At 39.1% G+C, this 17,264-nt stretch overlaps 1 protein-coding gene across 4 annotated transcripts in view; it reads right to left on the reverse strand.

The window, feature by feature from the left end:
- LOC132329903 (FERM and PDZ domain-containing protein 2-like) overlaps positions 1-17,264 on the reverse strand; it is a 53,371-nt gene that overhangs the window by 24,981 nt on the left and 11,126 nt on the right. For all 4 annotated transcript variants that reach the window (XM_059851520.1, XM_059851522.1, XM_059851521.1 and 1 more), the window contains exons 7-24: positions 16,940-17,114; positions 15,967-16,117; positions 15,732-15,870; positions 14,685-14,837; positions 13,161-13,346; positions 12,123-12,279; positions 9,386-9,596; positions 8,405-8,508; positions 7,325-7,423; positions 6,124-6,231; positions 5,892-6,008; positions 5,201-5,436; positions 4,536-4,640; positions 3,505-3,598; positions 2,942-3,027; positions 2,604-2,751; positions 1,394-1,608; positions 446-544 (exon numbers count right to left, since the gene is read on the reverse strand). In XM_059851520.1, the coding sequence (XP_059707503.1) occupies positions 446-544; positions 1,394-1,608; positions 2,604-2,751; positions 2,942-3,027; positions 3,505-3,598; positions 4,536-4,640; positions 5,201-5,436; positions 5,892-6,008; positions 6,124-6,231; positions 7,325-7,423; positions 8,405-8,508; positions 9,386-9,596; positions 12,123-12,279; positions 13,161-13,346; positions 14,685-14,837; positions 15,732-15,870; positions 15,967-16,117; positions 16,940-17,114 (2,583 nt within the window). The remainder of the gene's footprint in view (positions 1-445; positions 545-1,393; positions 1,609-2,603; positions 2,752-2,941; positions 3,028-3,504; positions 3,599-4,535; positions 4,641-5,200; positions 5,437-5,891; positions 6,009-6,123; positions 6,232-7,324; positions 7,424-8,404; positions 8,509-9,385; positions 9,597-12,122; positions 12,280-13,160; positions 13,347-14,684; positions 14,838-15,731; positions 15,871-15,966; positions 16,118-16,939; positions 17,115-17,264) is intronic.

The following is a 17,264-nucleotide window of genomic DNA, read 5'->3' on the forward strand; positions in this document are numbered from 1 at the left end:
CAGTTGAAACTATTATTCCATTTATTTAACTTCATTAAGAGATAGTCTGGATAGGAAATGTTATTTTCTTCTCACTTTGGGGAGTTAGAATAGCTGCATTTTGGAATATCTGCAGTTTCTGTCTGAGGATCTGGTAGAGCATTTTTAGAAGCACCACTAGAAGACCTGCTTGAGTATGTGCTATTTCACTCCAATGATAGTACAGCAACTCAAAAGTTGTTGGACTGGGATAAATTTGTTTCATGTCTGCCAGATTTGTATTATTTTGGTTGCTAAGAAACTATAAGTTGAACTTTGCAGGTTGAGTTGAAATCTGGAAGGGAAAGAAATGGAATAGAGGGCCTTGGAGAAAAGGGAAAGTTGCCTTGTTCAAGACTGGATAGAAAATGTAGTAGTGTCTTTGCAGGTTTACGGAAGCAAGTTTCTGTCAGAAGCTTTCCCTTACCAGAGCAGTTTGCTCTATTTCTGGAAGAACACCTTTAGGTGGTCTGCAAAGTAGCAGTGTAACTTCTCGAGGAGCTCCTCTTAACAAATGCAGGACATCCTAAGCAGAAAGACAGAATGATATATTTCTGATGGAACAGAGTAAATCTTACATGTCATTTTACCAACAGAGATGGAGAAAATTTTTATTGTGAATGCTACATTTCTGGTATTTGTGCCTCTCAGCAGTGCCTGAGGGCCAGTATTCACCACTGAAGGATTGTCATAAAATGGACCATAGTTTATATGTGAACAGGTATCTAAAGTAAAGTCAGTTCTATTTACAAACTTCTGCTTCGCCATCAGGTACAATAGGTTTAGGTTAATTAATTTTCTTTTCTTGAAGATAACAGAATTTTCAGACAAATTCATTCAAACCACATGTGGCAGTAACATCTTTGGTCAATTATTTCACCCTAGCTCCCCAAACTGCCATATTCCAATGAAGAAAAATAAATCCACACCTAGGCCATTACCATTTAGTTTCTCAATTGAGTATAGAATTTCTCATTCCAGGTTAAAAACTTACACAGGACTTACCAATCTTGGTAGAAATTTGAATCTGGGGCATTATATTTAGCATGACATTACAAAGCACAAATGACCACTGGGGAAAATTGTTCCAATCATGCATAAAAGCAACAAAGATTCCAACTAATTAACAACTGGTGTGCATCTAACAATAGAATTCATACATTAATGCCAGAAACTTAGAGATTAAATAGCAGAAGAAATTCGCTGTCAGAATTCATTTAAAAAGGAAATTCTACATAGGAGTTCTAGAAAAGAATTCTACATAGAAATTGGATTAATTATATGCAAATTCTGCCTCCCTCTGGTGATAATTAAGTTTAAATGCATTGTTAACCTGTTACCCAGATGGAGTCCCAGTAATAACACTTCCTGCTACCTGGTACAGGAGCCCTTTGAGAGGTTTCCCATTCACAGCTAAAATGACATCTCCAACTTCAATTTCTCCATTCTCTTCAGCTGGCTGCCCTGGAAACAGTCTTTTGATCCTGACAATAGCTCCTCCAAGGTGTTCACAAGCATCTCCTTCCATCTGCAGAACACTAAATCCGAGGCCTCCAGAATTCTTGGTTAATTTCACTTCAAATGTGTTATCTGCTCAAATCAGAGATTGGAAAAAAACGGGAACCATGGCATATGTACCCTCTGAGGAGCAAGTATAAACTATACTCTACAAAGACTTTTTCCCAGTGTGCTGCAGAGGTAGATCTACTAATAATAAAGTCAAAAGAAGGTTTAGGTGTTCCTTTATCTTATGCAAGTCTTTGAAACTTCACAGTCAGAATAGGGAGAACTGGAATCCATTCTACCATGTGTTCACAGTCTGGTACCAACCCTTAAAGGGAAAAAGCTTTTTGTACCAACATAAAGAGATTCACATGCTATCTTTTTCTGATATTCTTCTGTAAGTGTTGCATAGATTTTACTATTCTGTAATTAGTTTAGTTCTTGCACTAACCGGCATAAGCTGGAATTGGAGCTACTGCTCTTTCCAGTCAAGAATGAGAGACCAGGCCTTTCCCAAACACCATGCTTGTAGCTGAATTCCAGTGCAGAGGAGTAACTGACCCATGGAACATAAACATACTGTTTATGAGACAACCTTCAGTAAAAGACAGCATTTATTTGTTGGCTAAATTTTGGGTAAGTGATCTCTAAATCTTCTGCTTTTAAGAAATTAAGTGATGGCAGTCTCCAGTTCCCTCCAGCTTCATCACTGTCACAGCATCAGCAGCTGTGCTGGCGAGGCTCTCCCTGGGTAACAGCCTGGCCACATCTACACAGCTGCTTCCTGCCTGAGACTGCAGTGGGGCTCAGACAGGGATGTTCCCTTGCCAGCCCAGTCTCACAAAGGCTGGGAGATACAGTATTGATGCCTAGGGTAAATTCAGCTATATTTAGCCACTATAACTCTATGAACATCAGAAATATATTTTTCAGAATTGATTTTGTCATTAATATTGAATATTATAATTTTATTCAGTATACAGTTTTCCTTCCAACCCAAAGAAATTTCATATAATTATTTTCATTCATTCCTTTCCTGCACATTGTAGGAAGTCACCCTGAGTTCCTTCTTTATCACTTACCATCTGTCAAAAAGCAGCAGTCCTTGGTGCCATCTGTGAGGGATGTTGCCACAGAAACAACTGCACATTGGTCCTCCTTTCTGTCATTAGCAGTCAGACAAGGCTCTGCCAATTGGTAGTTTCCCCTTTCTAGAACCAGTTTGGCAATCTAAAACAGCAATAAACAGGTTCCAGTTACACAGGACACAGTGAGTCCTAAGTCTTTGTGCTTTTCTGTTTAGAGGAGTGGGGTTGGAGCAGAGGGGTGGATGGTTCTTTTGGCCAAGCTTGACTACTGTGCTCCATACCAAGTCCAATAAGATACTGTGTATCTTATTGGTCTCTGCTATTGTACAAACCTGGCCAGATTTCTTAAGGTGTTCCACAGCCTGTTTGTGGGTGATGCCACAGAGGCTGATGCCATCTACTTCCAGCAGACGATCACCTGAGGTAAAAAATAAGAACATCCATTTGCTTTGATGTACAGGTTCAGAGGCTTGAACCTGTACAGGTTCAAACCTTGAGGCTGCCCATGGTACAATAGTTCATCATGCTTACATGTATCAAATTAACATTAATTCATAGGAAAGCAATACTGCTTGCTGCACAGCACTCTATAACCAGCAGCTAAAGCATTCCAGGGTATTCTGTAAGTAATGCGGTGATAGCATCTGGTTAGCACAGTAACAATGATGTCAGAGTCACTAGCCTGATGGCAGCCACAGAAGGTAACTCTACAATGTTGGTGTGAGGCTTCTATCATTTCAGTGGGATCCCTACATGTACTGCAGGAACAGGCTCAGGAATGATGGACCATATACTACACTTTGCAGTTGTAGCACCTCCAATCCCAAATGTGTTTCATTGTCCACACTAACAGTGAGCTCACTGCAGGCCAGGGTTTTATTGCCAGACATGTTACCTATCTTTATTTGTCCGTTCTTATCTGCTGGTCCCCTGGAAATAATTGACTTCACATATATCCCACCATGACGCACACTGGTGTTAATTCCACCCTGCAAAACATGCCCACAGGTTAGAGTCTTCATATATTCTTCCTGTGGTAAACATCAAAGCAACTTACACATGCATTGCAAAGTAACTGATTCAGGAATTACTTTCTGCTTTAAATATTGGGAAAAAGGAAAGAGGATATTACTCCAAAACCCCATCTAGTTGTAATATACTTCCATAGGCAGTAATCTTATTTTATTTTCTCAGGAAAATGCAATGTATTTCTATGTGACTATATAAAAATATTTACTAAATGTTCATAAATTTCTCCCTGTGTTCACATTAAATGGTCTTGCATCTTTCAGTTACTCTCTAGCTCAGCTTCTAAGCTGTGCAATATCCATTCTTCAATTATTAATCATTTAGACAATATATCAAGCACGGACCTGAACTTGAGCACTCAGAGAAATTCCAGATTAACCTAAGAATCATGTTCTGTCCATCTACATCCCCTGGCCAAATTCAGATGAAAAAAAAGGCCCTTAATTTCTTCTGCAGGCAATGAAATGGCTGTTGCTTCACATTCCATTTCAGCAAAGACTTTAAAGACATCTCAGCCTATTTAATTCAAATTAAATAGCTAGGACAAGGACTTGTTATCCAAATGCTGCAGACATTTCTTCACTAGTCCTCCCTGACCTTCTCTAGTCCTCCCTGACCAAACTCTGCTTGGTGGTAGATCTTGTTCTCAAGTCAGATCAGGACCAAAAGGGTTTGTACTGCCACGTGCTTTATGCCAGGACACTTCTTTCCCAGATGGTGTGGGTAAGACCCAGGCAATGAGCAGAGACAGTACTTCATGCATTCTATGTCAATCAGTTGGACACTTATGTTTACAATATGCCATGCTAACAGTTTCTGTTGTCAGCCTATCTTCTGTCTTTGTTCTCAGTCAGGTAACAATTTGACAGACAATTAAAGGTTAACAGTGATACTTGCAGTCACACTGATTCCAAAAGTCCCATCTTCTTTAACAAGCTCCACCGTGTAGACTTCCTTTGAGTTGGTTTCTGATGGAGATGGTAAGTGGGAAGAATCAGCTGCCTGTCTCAAAAATAAAAACTTTAATGAGATTACAGCATCTTGGTTTAAAAAGGGGGGGAGAGGAATTTAAAAAAAAAAAAAAAGGAAGAGAGCATTTCCAGAAGATGTGAAAGGTTTGATCCTGCTGTCAGTGCAAACCTGGAGCAATACCATTTATATCTCTGATATTATTAGAAGCTTAAGCTAATTCTACTCAAAATGCAATCTGTCTAAATGCACATAACCTGAGTATATGTAGGGAGGATGTCTAAAAGTAGGAAATTAGACATGGCATGTTCTGGGACTGGTTTGAAAACTTAGAAGATTGCAAGAAAATAATCAAAATTTTGTCCCTCCACTGGAAAAGGAAGGAGAATTTTTAAAACATTTTGTTGAACAGTTTCCCTGTTTATTCACATATTCTAGACATGTCTGTCATTTTGACATTTCCAGTGTAATTTATTTCAAGGTTTTCTATCTCCTTTCCTTCACAGTGACTAGTCCTTCTATTTGTATTGGTATGTTGTTATGTGTTGTATGCTGGGTGTAACTTTACTGAGCAGCATCAAAATCTCAGTTACCTCTATATCCAGGCTATCAGCTGAAGGAACTAGAATCCTAGGGCCCAATTTTGATGCTAAATTCCAAGAGAGAGTCTTCTCAAGTTCATCTATATTTGTGTCCTGTTCTTTGGGGAGAGCTGTATGACAATCCTGAATCTTTTTTCTCCCACTGTCCACACAAGAGATCTCAGATCCACTAGTGCTGTTTCCTCTTGATAGATTCTTTTCTTCATTTAATCCTTCTTCATACATGTCTGTAAACCATACCAAAATAAGACATTGTTGAATACAAATAGCAAGTAAACTTAAAGAAAAATATTATTAGAACCCGGCACAAGAGGACAAAGTAACTTCTTATTTCAACTGATTGTGAAATCAGATCTGTGAAATGAGTTAGTCAATGTAAAATGGAGCACTGCTATTGTAGGTGCTCAGAAAAGTGTTTGCTTCCTCACTGCCTCTCTGTCAGAGAAAGAAATGCTGAAATTCCTTTAGTGTTCAGCAAGGCAGCCCATAATAGATTTTTTTCACACTGATGTAGCAGAGACATCACATGATACCTACCAGAAGTCGACTATTTTAGTGCATGGTTGTGCTAACTGGCAGTCAGTAGCAGGAATGTAGTACTACATCCCAGTGCCCATTAAAGATGAGTGTCCTCAGTTAACCATTAGCATCCCAGAGCCAGCAAAGGCCTTTGCCTTTATACCTTTGGGTTGAGAGATGATGAGCTCCACTTCATCAGAAGAATTCTGTATGATTTTAACTGCGGTATTAAATGAAACACCCTCAAGACTAATATTATTCACAGAGATGAGTCGTCCTCCTTAAGAAAAAAAAAAAGCAAGAAAAAGCACATCTAAATAAGGAAATAAATCCAGAGTAGCTAACTTTAAACTATGCAAATATTTTAATTCTAATTAAAAAGTACAGAAAATGACCTGGTTTGATATTTCCAGCTCTGTCTGCAGGTCCCCCAGGGATAATTGAAGCAATAAAGATACCAAGGTCTAATTTTCCTACATTTTCTCCTCCAATAATTACAAAGCCTGCAAAAATGAGATAGCATGAGAATGCAAACACTGGCAGTATTAAAAAAGATGAATCTTAGGAGCACAAAAGGCTCTTACTCCAGTGACATACCTTTTGTACATGATCTGAAGGATGGGGAGCTTTGATTTACAGGGTATCAAGGTCTTGAACTGGGAGAGCTTTAAACTTACATTATAAATAAAGTGTGCTGGTGACTTTGGTCACTACTTAGATATAATTTCCCAATAATAATGTTTTCCTGGCTCAGTACTTTTAGAGACTCTAACTACTTTCTTTCATGAGTCATGAACTAGGTGGACCTGCAGCATTTAACACCTGCAGGAGGGAAATGGTATAAAATGGTATAAAATCTCATTAGATAAATTTGAACATCATTCTACATCATGCAACCAGGAAACCTGAGGTGGGCCATGTAAACTTCTAATGTAAGAGATCTAAGAAAATTAAATCTGTTGTTCAGTAGTTCAGTTTCACTATCCTAACTATGACTATTGAAATATATTCTTCTCACTTCTATAATAGTTGGATTTGGGATTAGGATATTACACACAAACCTGCACCATGTATAAGTTTGATTTTTAATTGTATTAATGGTCATTTGTGAAACCTGATGGTCTGAACTCATCCACAAGAACTCAATACAGTATGATTAAGGTATTAGATAGGAAAAATATTATCCAGATAACAATCCAAAAGTTGGGAAACATTCATGTGAAATTGGTGTAAATATTTTGCACCCCCAACAGGCACCACCTGTAAGATCTAAGATAAATAAGATCAGTACATGTGTATTTCAGATACAAAACTAAAACCATGTTTTTCTCAATCTACTCTTAGTACTTGGTTCCTTTGGTGTCTGTGGCCTTATTTAATCCTCTGAAAATATAATGGTCTTGATTTATGTGCTTAGTCCTTTTCAGTCCTGGAAATTCTGAGTCCTTCACAAAGATTGGTACTCTTACTCTATAAGAAGAATAAATGGACTAAAGGAGTTCACAGTCTTGCCCAGCCTGAGTCAGCAAGCATCAGTGTTAGCAGCAGGATCTGATAGTCACAGTAACAAACATAGCATTTATGTTCCTTACTTACCAAATCCATTCTTAGGGTCACGTTTTAGGCTGACACATATGATTTCTCTTTCTAGACCTCTTAGCAAAACTTCCTTTTGGATGGCTGGTGATCCAGGTGCTGCAGAAACAAAATAGCTAGAATAAATGTAGATTAATGCTGGGAGACAGAATATTCGTGTATTATGCAAAGCTGGACCTTCAAAAATTGATATATGTTTTATTCTTGATTTCAATATCACTATTACTTTGAATCAATATAATTCTGGAAGGAAGCTCAAACAAGTGTTCAGAAGTTTTTATTCTTTTGAAAAAACTTTGTACAGAGCTGTGCAACCTCATCCTACAATGTTCCTTTCTGGGAGAATACATATTTTTCTGCAATATTTTTATTAAGATTAGAATATTTAAAGAGTCAGGCATGTAGTGCCCATTGAATCTGAGGGTGATTTGGACACAAAATCTCCTGTGGGCTCTAGCCTTAGGCCCTATGGGCCCTTTTGGCTCTGAAGGTGCAATCCAGCCAACACTGATTGCAATGGCGACTACTTAAGCTTGGGCAATTGCCACAGTGTGTTTATAATACTGTTCTAATTTTTAAAGAGACTAACCAGATAAGCACAGCTTCATATTCTATAGATTGGTTCCTCATGTGCATGCAGTCTGGCTTCTGACAGAAAATTAGATATCTAGTCCTTATTCCAGGAAGTGTTATGCAAGTGCAGGAGCAAAGACCTGGAGCCTATGCTGTTTCATGCATTATTTATTGAGTTGTAGATCTCAGTTTTGAACCAAACAATGACCTCTGAGCACAGGGATGTTGTCCCATACAAGAGTCTCTGGGTGTACTGAGCTACATCTCTGTAGAGCATTAGGCACCATTATAGAATCATGTTATCACCAAGTCCCTTACCACTGAACCTGATGCACAGTGGGAGTTAAGGGGAAGAAAACAGCTTGTCTTGCTAAACTCTGGATTAATTTCCAGGACTAGAAGTAAAAAAGGATAGTCTTTAATCTGTAAGTGAAATATATGTTGGTCTCCTTCTATTGAAACAATAAACATGGAAGGGTACTGTCTCTCTGTGATTACTATACTCACCACTGCTGGTGTTCTGAGTTGAATGGATAGAGAGGAAGTCATAACTCCTTTGCTTTCCATTCAAATTGATGTGCATTTCTGACTGGGATAGCCCTGATATAGATCTGCATGGCAGGAAAGGAAGACTGTGTTACAATAAAAAAATGAGGAGTGGTGTTTAGCGCCCTTCATTGTCATTAGTCTGTCAGAGACAAGCTGGGAATGCACAGGTTTAGAGCCTTTCAATGAGTATTCTGATTTCTGGGACATATTTCATTTTAGGGGAAAAGTGGTTTATCCTTGCCAGCATTTGCTTCCAAAAATAGCTGCCATTAGACCACTCATCATGACTGATTCCTCCTGTGTTTTGCTCTGAGCTGACTGCAGGTATCAGGAAAACACAGCATAGCTTCACCACGATTCATTTAGCCCTGTTGTCCATTTAGACAAAACCATGTCTGAAAGTTTTTCTGGTAGTTCATGTTCTCCTTGACTCTCTTCAAACTCCTAGTACTCTGAAAGGCACTAGAATTCATCTTGGGGCTGTGCAGCTATAGTAACCACCTACACAAATGAATGCGCCATCACAAAGAGGAAGAAGATCTTGCACTGTTCCCTGTGAATTGCACATTTGGACATGGAGGAATCAACTAAATAATCATCTCTGCATTCCTGATCAAAACCAGTCCTGATGGTTTTTTAATTCACATACTGTAATTTCCAGTGAAGATATGCAGACAGCAAAGATTTTACATTTATTCTCCCTCATTTCTATACTTCCTCATCACCCAATTAGTGGTTTCTTCTTGAGTCTGGTACAAATTTAAATGTTACTCTTTTTCAAGTTGTTCTCTGTTGGTCTAATAACTTCCTGCCTGAATTTGCACTACTGCTGGCACCATGGAGCCCCAGACCTTTTGGTATGACCACAATAAGAACTTTAAAAAAAAATTGTTTATGTCCGTCTTCTTACAGACATTCAGAGAGAAAAGGCAAACCTACCTGCCAAGATTGCTTTTGTGTCTGGTCCTGTTGTTGGTTTCCACACTGAGGTTATCACAAGATTTGCTCATCATCCCAGCAGACAGGTTTTCCAGGTTTGCTCCATAGAGCACATTCTCTGAGCGAGACAGTCTCTGAATAAGGGCAAGGTGTTCACGCTGAGCTGCATATGCAGAATTCGATTTGTCTATTTCCACAAATTTACTATCCTCTGAATGAGAAACAAGAGAGGGGAAGAAACAAAGACAAATCCACTGATATTATTGCAACTTTTTAAGCTTAAAGGAAATTTAAATAAAATCTTTTGAATATGCCAGAAAAAAATACTGACATTACAGATATATTTGTTCTTTTTTCCTTAAGGATACCTAGGCCTTGGGGTGAGTAGAAGGAGTTTCTTTCATAAAAAGTATATGCTACATTTAGGTTTAATTTCTGTGAATTATAATACAAATACATTTTCCACAAAGTCAGGTGAAATGCACATCCCTATTTAATTTAAACCTGAATATTTCTGTGAAGTGTATTTTGTAAATGATTGGTGTATAAGAAACACCTGTCTTTCAGAGTCTGAATTATCCAGGTTGGTAGTTTCTCATCCTTCACAGGCCTTCCACTCCACTATATTTATATCTGAGAAGACAGGAACTCTAGGAACATGTGCTCTCCAAAGTTCAGAGAGATGCCAAGGAACTGAGTTGTTTGCACAAGTAAAGTCAAATGGGGACCATCTTGGTAGCAACACTTGCTGTCCAGTTTTCTCCCTTTCTGTGAAATCTACTATTTGCTTAATGATGCCTGGGCTCTGCTATATAAAAATCTATCCTCTCAAAAGATTTCATTTTTCTGAAACAAGGTGTTGCTGAAGGAGATAATAATTTATTTAGGTTCTCAATGGGTGGGCTCGAGAGGGAACTTGGAGGATGGAGAGACAGCAGGCAATTGGAGACACATTGAAAAATAAAACAAAAACTCAGCTTGATACAGGCTAGCATAAACATGAGCTTAAATTCTGCTTGTACATGAGAGCTAAACTTCCGTGTATTTTCCTAACAAATGGCAGCCTGAATACAACTCTCTAGAACACTAATCTGCAGAATTAAATCTAGGTTCCCTCTTTCCTCTGTGACTTTGATCAGAGGCATTTCTTAAGGCATCAGAAGGCTTAACTGTGCAGAGAATTAGCGCAGCCTGGGAGTTGCCACGGTGATTCTGAAGTTGCTTCAAGTTTTGAAGTGATGGTTACTCATACATCTGAACAGTGCATCAGAAGCAGAAGCATGCAGAAAGACCCTCATAATCTCTTAGAGCCTCTCTGTGGCGGCAAAGGCAGAATTTTGAACTCTTATCTGTCACTGCCTTAGTAAGCTTTTCTTCTGGGAACAGCAAGCACACACTGAATCCCAGAATTGCGGTCACGGGTCCTGTAAGTCTGGCTTGTTTCACTAATTTGGTGTGCTTGTAATCAGCACTTGGATTATAGTTTTCTTAGTTCTCAATAATTTTGTTCTGTTATCTATGGGATGTAATAGTTTTTTAAAGATAAATTACCACAAGCAAATATAACACAGGAAACTGTAAGATGCATTGTTAGCACTCATTTGAATGCAATAAAGCACACTCCCACTAAATTATGTTAGAAGCTGGAGATGTCAAAAAGCAAGAATTTAGGTTCAAGATTCCTTGAACCTAAATGCCATCCTAGGGCCTTTTCCCATAGTAGCAATTTTGTGCAAAAATTTCACCTTTCATGATATAATTTAAGTGGTGAGGAGGCAATATATCAATCATCCTGTTACATGTCATGGTGGTATTTGTTGCCAACACTTTTATGGTTTTACTACAGAAGGGAGCATCCCAGCAGATACGGCAGGACTCTTGATTCTCCTGCAGTGACTCACCAGTCAAACACTCAGGGGTTGTAAATGATCATGGTTCTGCTGAAGGCAGTGGATGAGTTAGTGAAAACTCATGTTGCTCCACTGAATTCAAGAGTGATAACAGTTGTCGGCTTAGGTTCCTATTTCTTATGTGCCTCAGTTTCCCCATAATAATCCCCACCCATCTTTTCAGAACATGCTGAGAACTGTAGGTGAGATGTGCTATGTATCTGCCATGGATGTAGCAGAATCTTGTTAGAAACTACGGAAAATCTGAAGCCTGAGGAGGTACTGGTCATAATCTTCCACAGACATGGCAAAATCTAAGATAAGAGCTGCTAGCAGCTGTATAGTTCAGTGGGTATGACTCATGTGCCTTTAGTGATTTGGTGGTTTTGTCCTGGGACTGAACCACTGGGTTGCATCCAGTTTTATGCAAAATAGCTAAGTGCAGCTCCAGCATGTTTGCCACTATTATAGTTTTAATTTGTGTAGAACGTTTTTCAGGTTACATTTGGGACAGGTCTGATATATTTCTGCAGAATTCTCAGCAGCAGAATTCTCCTGAAGGGAAGAGAACTCATGCTTATTTATTCTTTAAATCTGAATTTAGCTACATAACTGTTATCATCAGATAATCCCCCTGCACATGCCTACTCATATGCACGTCCCAGATTAGACTTAATTAGACAAATTAGACTCTTCAAACTTTCAGTGTAGTAGGAGACATTATTTTCTAACTGAAGCAGAGTGAAACTGAGGTGGCAGGTTCTAGTTCTCAGATTTGGTGAATGTACCTTACCTAAAACATAACCACGTCCTGTGGTCCCAGTAACAAAAGTGCATTTACACCTCACCTGATGAAGTTTGACGAAGTTGCCTAGAATTCATCTGTGCATTGAATTTGTGCTGGGCAGAGCAGAGGTCCAGTAGGTATTTACATGTCTTTGCTGTATCAGTAATGAAGGTATGTTTCTTGCCACTGAAGCTACTTTCAATCATGAATTTTTTTCTCTGAAGAGGTAAAAAAAGCACAGGCTGCTTTATATATCAGTCATTACACTGAGGCACTGACAGTTCATTTACATAATCTTGTAGGTTTGTTCAGTTGTATTTATGCCTGACTGCATCCCTTTTGTCTTCTTGTAAATTCAGCACTTGTAAGCCAGGTGTCTGTCATTGGGATCATAGTTCTTCTATGTCAAAAGTCAAGAACCTTAGGACATTGAATTCAGTGATAGCAGGTTGCTAAAACTGCAAAATTTGGCCCTGCAGATGTTAAAATTATTAAACAAATTTAATATGAAAAGGAACATATCTTCAGGGGGGAGAAGGATCATTTTTGGAGAGCAGACAAGCTGGGAAATCTGTGATCCAGTTTGACACCTAAACTGTACTTTGATATACCTCTAATGTCAAAATCCCATTTAGAAATGGGTCACAATCTTATCACCAATACTAGTTTGTTAGCAGTCTTCAATATACTAAAAGATGTGGGTGGGAATAATGAGATCTGGAAAGTGGAAGACATCATCCCATGACCTGATGTAGGCAGAAAAACAGAAGAAAAGAGCAGTAAAGACAAGAGAGGAATGAATATAGAATATGCCATGGAGAGATTTGGCATAGTCTCTGTAATAGTCAGCACCAGATTATTCAGTTTTATGGTAATTTGTCTTTGGCCCTGGCATAAATACTGCAGAACTATACCTCACAAAGATACAGTATGTTCATATGCACATTCAGATCCAGCTTTGATTTTAAACTCTTTTCAGAAAGGACTTGCCCATGTAGAGTGAATCTAATTCTCGCTCTGAATGCAATTAATTCATCAAAGCAACAGGAAGGCAGAAAAGCGATAGAGTAGAGAAGAGATTCAGTTAGTTCCAACTCACGTGAGCTGAAATTCTCTCTGTTTCACGCCACTGGAATCTTAAACTGGCAATTCTTGTTTGATTTTTGTTCTCATAGACGATGATGCCTTTGGCACAGATTCCCAGGATGATGTCCCCTTCTGTCCCTTTCTTCTCTTGGGACACACGATAGAATAACACTCCATATTCAGGAAGTTGCTGAGTCACCTTGTAGAGAAAAAGTGCTTTTACCATGCCCTTATTCAAAAAGATTCATGGGAAGAAAGGTAGATGGAGGAGAAAATGCTTTTGAGTGTCTGAGGAGCCAGTGTCTGCCCCTGCCATCTAACCATGCAAGGGATATTCTGAGAAACTCACCCAGAGGTTCTGGATGTTCATGCTTGTGTTTCTACCTCCTGTACTTGGCCACAAAAGTGTTAAAATGTGACTCAGATGTGTTACAGAACTATGGAATATGACTCGGATTTACTGTCTGATCTGCAGACCAATGTGAATTTATCCTAAAACCTTATAATTTCTTTCTGGGAAGCTAATGTAGAATCCTCAAATGACTTTTCAATTGTGAACAGAGATTTTCAGTGACCAAAATAAAACACTTTAAGAAGATCTGTTTTTCAGAAAGTAACCAAAGTACAAATGTTCAGGTCCTGAAAACTGGGGCATCTATAATCACTAGCTGAATCTGGGTTTTAATTTTTAATCCCTTTCATACTTGGAATTTACATGTTCTTGCCATGGGGTCTGTCTTTCTTACTTTGTATGATGAGTTGGCTCCTTCTACAGACTAATTCATTGAAACAGATACTAACAAAGCTGCTTTTTCTTCATTGGATTTGCCACACATGATGGGACTGTCATTAAGGCTAAGCTTCAATCTATTTCTTCAATTGCACTGACAGTGTTAGATGAGGAACTAATATAATTAAATAGCAACGGAACTAAAATGATGCTATAAATACCAGCGTGTGGCACTGCAGCAAAATGACTACTGGTAGTTATCCATTATCTAATCCCTGATATTTTTCATTTGATGGAAAGCAGAGAGGTTTGGGGAAAAAGAGAAATTAGCAGGAAAAAAGTTAAATCCCAAATAATCGTGACACTTTATAGACCTAGAGAAATAGTCAAGTGAGAAAATACTTCAGATAACTCCTTCCTCACTTCCAGGGCTCACAGATACTTTTAAACAAACAATCACTACATGTTTAGGAAGTGGCTGAACAGCTGCTGTAATTTCAGAAGTCAAAAAAGTGCTTATTCTCATGTTTTATAATCTTCTGGAGCCCAGACATGTTGGTAACCTGCCAAAAGTTTACATCAAACCTTAGAATGCTGCAAATACACTAAAATGTGCTATGAAAACTCTCAGTGATAAGTGACAGTATCTACAGCAGAATGAAATTCCGAGGTTTTTGTTGACTGTTCGAATTTTTTCACTATATCTAAAATACACTGTATCAGGCAAGAAGAAAATAGACAATGTTAAATAGAGAGGGGCTTTCTACCTCAAAATTAATAAATAGTGTTTGGGATATGGCAAGTTACCTTTAAAAATTCTAGTTCAGCTTCATCCTCAAATAGGGAGCGATTCATACGATGTAATTTTGCAAGCTCTCGCTGTACATATGCCAGGGTCATCTTCTCTATTCGACTGGCTGGGACGTAGTCTTCAACACGAAAATAGCTCTTCCCATGCATCTGTGGGGGGAAAAATTGAAAAAAACAAAGAGACAGGAGCCTTTTGTTCTTTCTTGACTTTTCCTACTCATTGCATTTCATTTTCAGGATGACCCATATGTAAAAGTCAGCCTGCTGCCATTTCCCAAAGGAAAGTGGGAACAGCATGTAGTGTCTTGACAGCCAAATTGCCTCTTGCTCCTGTGCTCAGGCAACTGCTCAGAGCACACACCACTTCTTTGGCAAGAGGGGAGAAAGGAGCTGGGCCTGCAGGTATGTCCTGCTCTTAGAGCTGACAGCTACAGCCGCATCAGGACAACCTACAGTGGGGACCCATTGCCGTGGTAGATCTGACCACATGGATCAGACCACTCAGAGTTCAATTAACAGAGCTACCCTGATTTGCATAGCTGAAGATATGGAAGCCAACATGAATGGGTGTTTTATTTACACTTTGAAACTAGGACAGCTAGTTCAGATGTCCAATCAGAGACCTCCCTGTTTTTGCAGCTTGTGGATCTGAGCCTACACATGAGATAGCTGTGAATTCTGAAGTGTTCCTTTACTTTTCTCTTCCCTAGTTACTAATCTCTTTAAGCCCCTCTGCACATCCAAACTGGGCCTGTGTTGGAAACCTTCTACAGATTTTCTGGATTTTCTAGGATATGTTATCAATTATGAAGGACCTAGACTCTCTCATCATTCTGCCACATTTCCTGGTAAAATTCACCTGGCTCATTACTGCTTTATAATCAGGAATATTTTAATAATTTTTATAATTAAGTCTGAAGGACTTATCTGGAGGACTTAAGTTCTCTGCTATTGACATTTCTTCTTTAAACTCTATGTGACAAACAAAAGCTGCAAAATTTGTAGAGAGAGACCCCTGAGATATACTGTGTTATTTCTCCACACCTCAGAAGCATAATTGCCAAGCTCTGCCTGTAAAGCCAAAGCGCCGAGTTTCAGGGCAGTCTCATCACTGCAATATAATCGCTCCTCCAAAATATCTTTACGAAGCTGCAGGTAAAACTGATGCCTTGTCAAGCCATGCCTGGAATAGAAAAGGGTTTAGGAACTCAGAAGGAGCTTTGGATGGTATCCCTAAATGCTACTGGTTTTCCTTCAGTCAGCAGAATTTTGCACTTACTGAATAACGTTAAAGTGGTTGACAAAGAATTTTATCCTTAGAAAGAGTGTAAAATTAATGATGGACATTTTCTTCTTGGGTTGGTCATTCCAGCCATCTGGGGCCACTTTGTAGAGTTTGGTGTCCTCATCCAAAAAGAAGAATTCTTTACCTGAAATGAGAATTTTGGGTTCTGTGATAAACCTGGCTATACTTCAGCAGCTTCATTCTGCTGTCTTCAAAGAGTACATCACTGGCAATAAAAAATAAAATGGATTTGGTATGTCAGCTGAGATTTACTTCTCTGTGTCATGATTTAACTTATTGCTCCTTTGATGTAGAATTTAGGACAGGATGTAATTTTGGATTACGAATGTTAGATGCTGGATTAGTATGGTATATGAGAAATCACTCAAGGATTCATGGGGCTTGCATTCTTCTCACTACTTAGGTTCTGCACCCCTTTATAATCCTCATGCTCTGCATACAAGGTGTGCTCTTTCCCAGTGCCTCAGCTGTGCCTGCCATCAGAAGGGGACTAGGGAGATGTGGGTGTGGTTGATGACACAGCTGAACCTGTACTCCTACTTATATCTAGGAATAAGCACAGGCAGCCTTTCCCACTCAATGCTTCCTGGAATTTCTGCTGGAGCTGCATGGCTCAGTGTTATTCGAGTGCAAGGCTGGAACACAGCCTTTTCTGTCTGGGAATATCAGCCAGTAAATGTTGTCTGGCTGTGCTGATGCACAGTCCTAGGGCAGACATGCTTTCCATCACTGCAGGGCAGTTCAAACCAACACACCTTACTTTTACACAAGCTTGTATCTGCTTCTACCTAAGGATCTTAAAGGGTCTTTGAATGAATTCTTGATGAATGATTCTTTGATGAATTCTTGAATGATTCTTTGATGAATTCTTACTGGAATTCGTTGATAAAGTGAGTACAGAGGCACTGAGAGACAGAGCTGTCACTGTACTTAGCTGTCTCATTACCTTTCAGGTAAGCCAAGCCAAAGTAGAAATGTTCCACCAAGTTTGCATACGCCACCACAGTGTTGAAAACATCTCTTGCCTTGGTCTTGATGTCACATTGCACCTCAAGGCACTGGCCATTGAGTAGAATCACATTGAGATCCCTTTGGGACAGATAGGATTTCCCTTTTTTAGTCTAAGAACGTGTAAGAAAGAATGAATGAGTGCCAAGCACAAGCAATGCAAATTCTACAGTATTTTATTGCTGAGTCCCACTAGTAGCCTGTCTCTATGCAACCTGATGGAACTGGTCATAACACCATGCTGTTCTCTGCCTCCCTTCTCA

This window comes from Haemorhous mexicanus, chromosome 7 (genome assembly GCF_027477595.1).
Source record: "Haemorhous mexicanus isolate bHaeMex1 chromosome 7, bHaeMex1.pri, whole genome shotgun sequence".
In the NCBI taxonomy this organism is placed as follows: Eukaryota; Metazoa; Chordata; class Aves; order Passeriformes; family Fringillidae; genus Haemorhous; species Haemorhous mexicanus.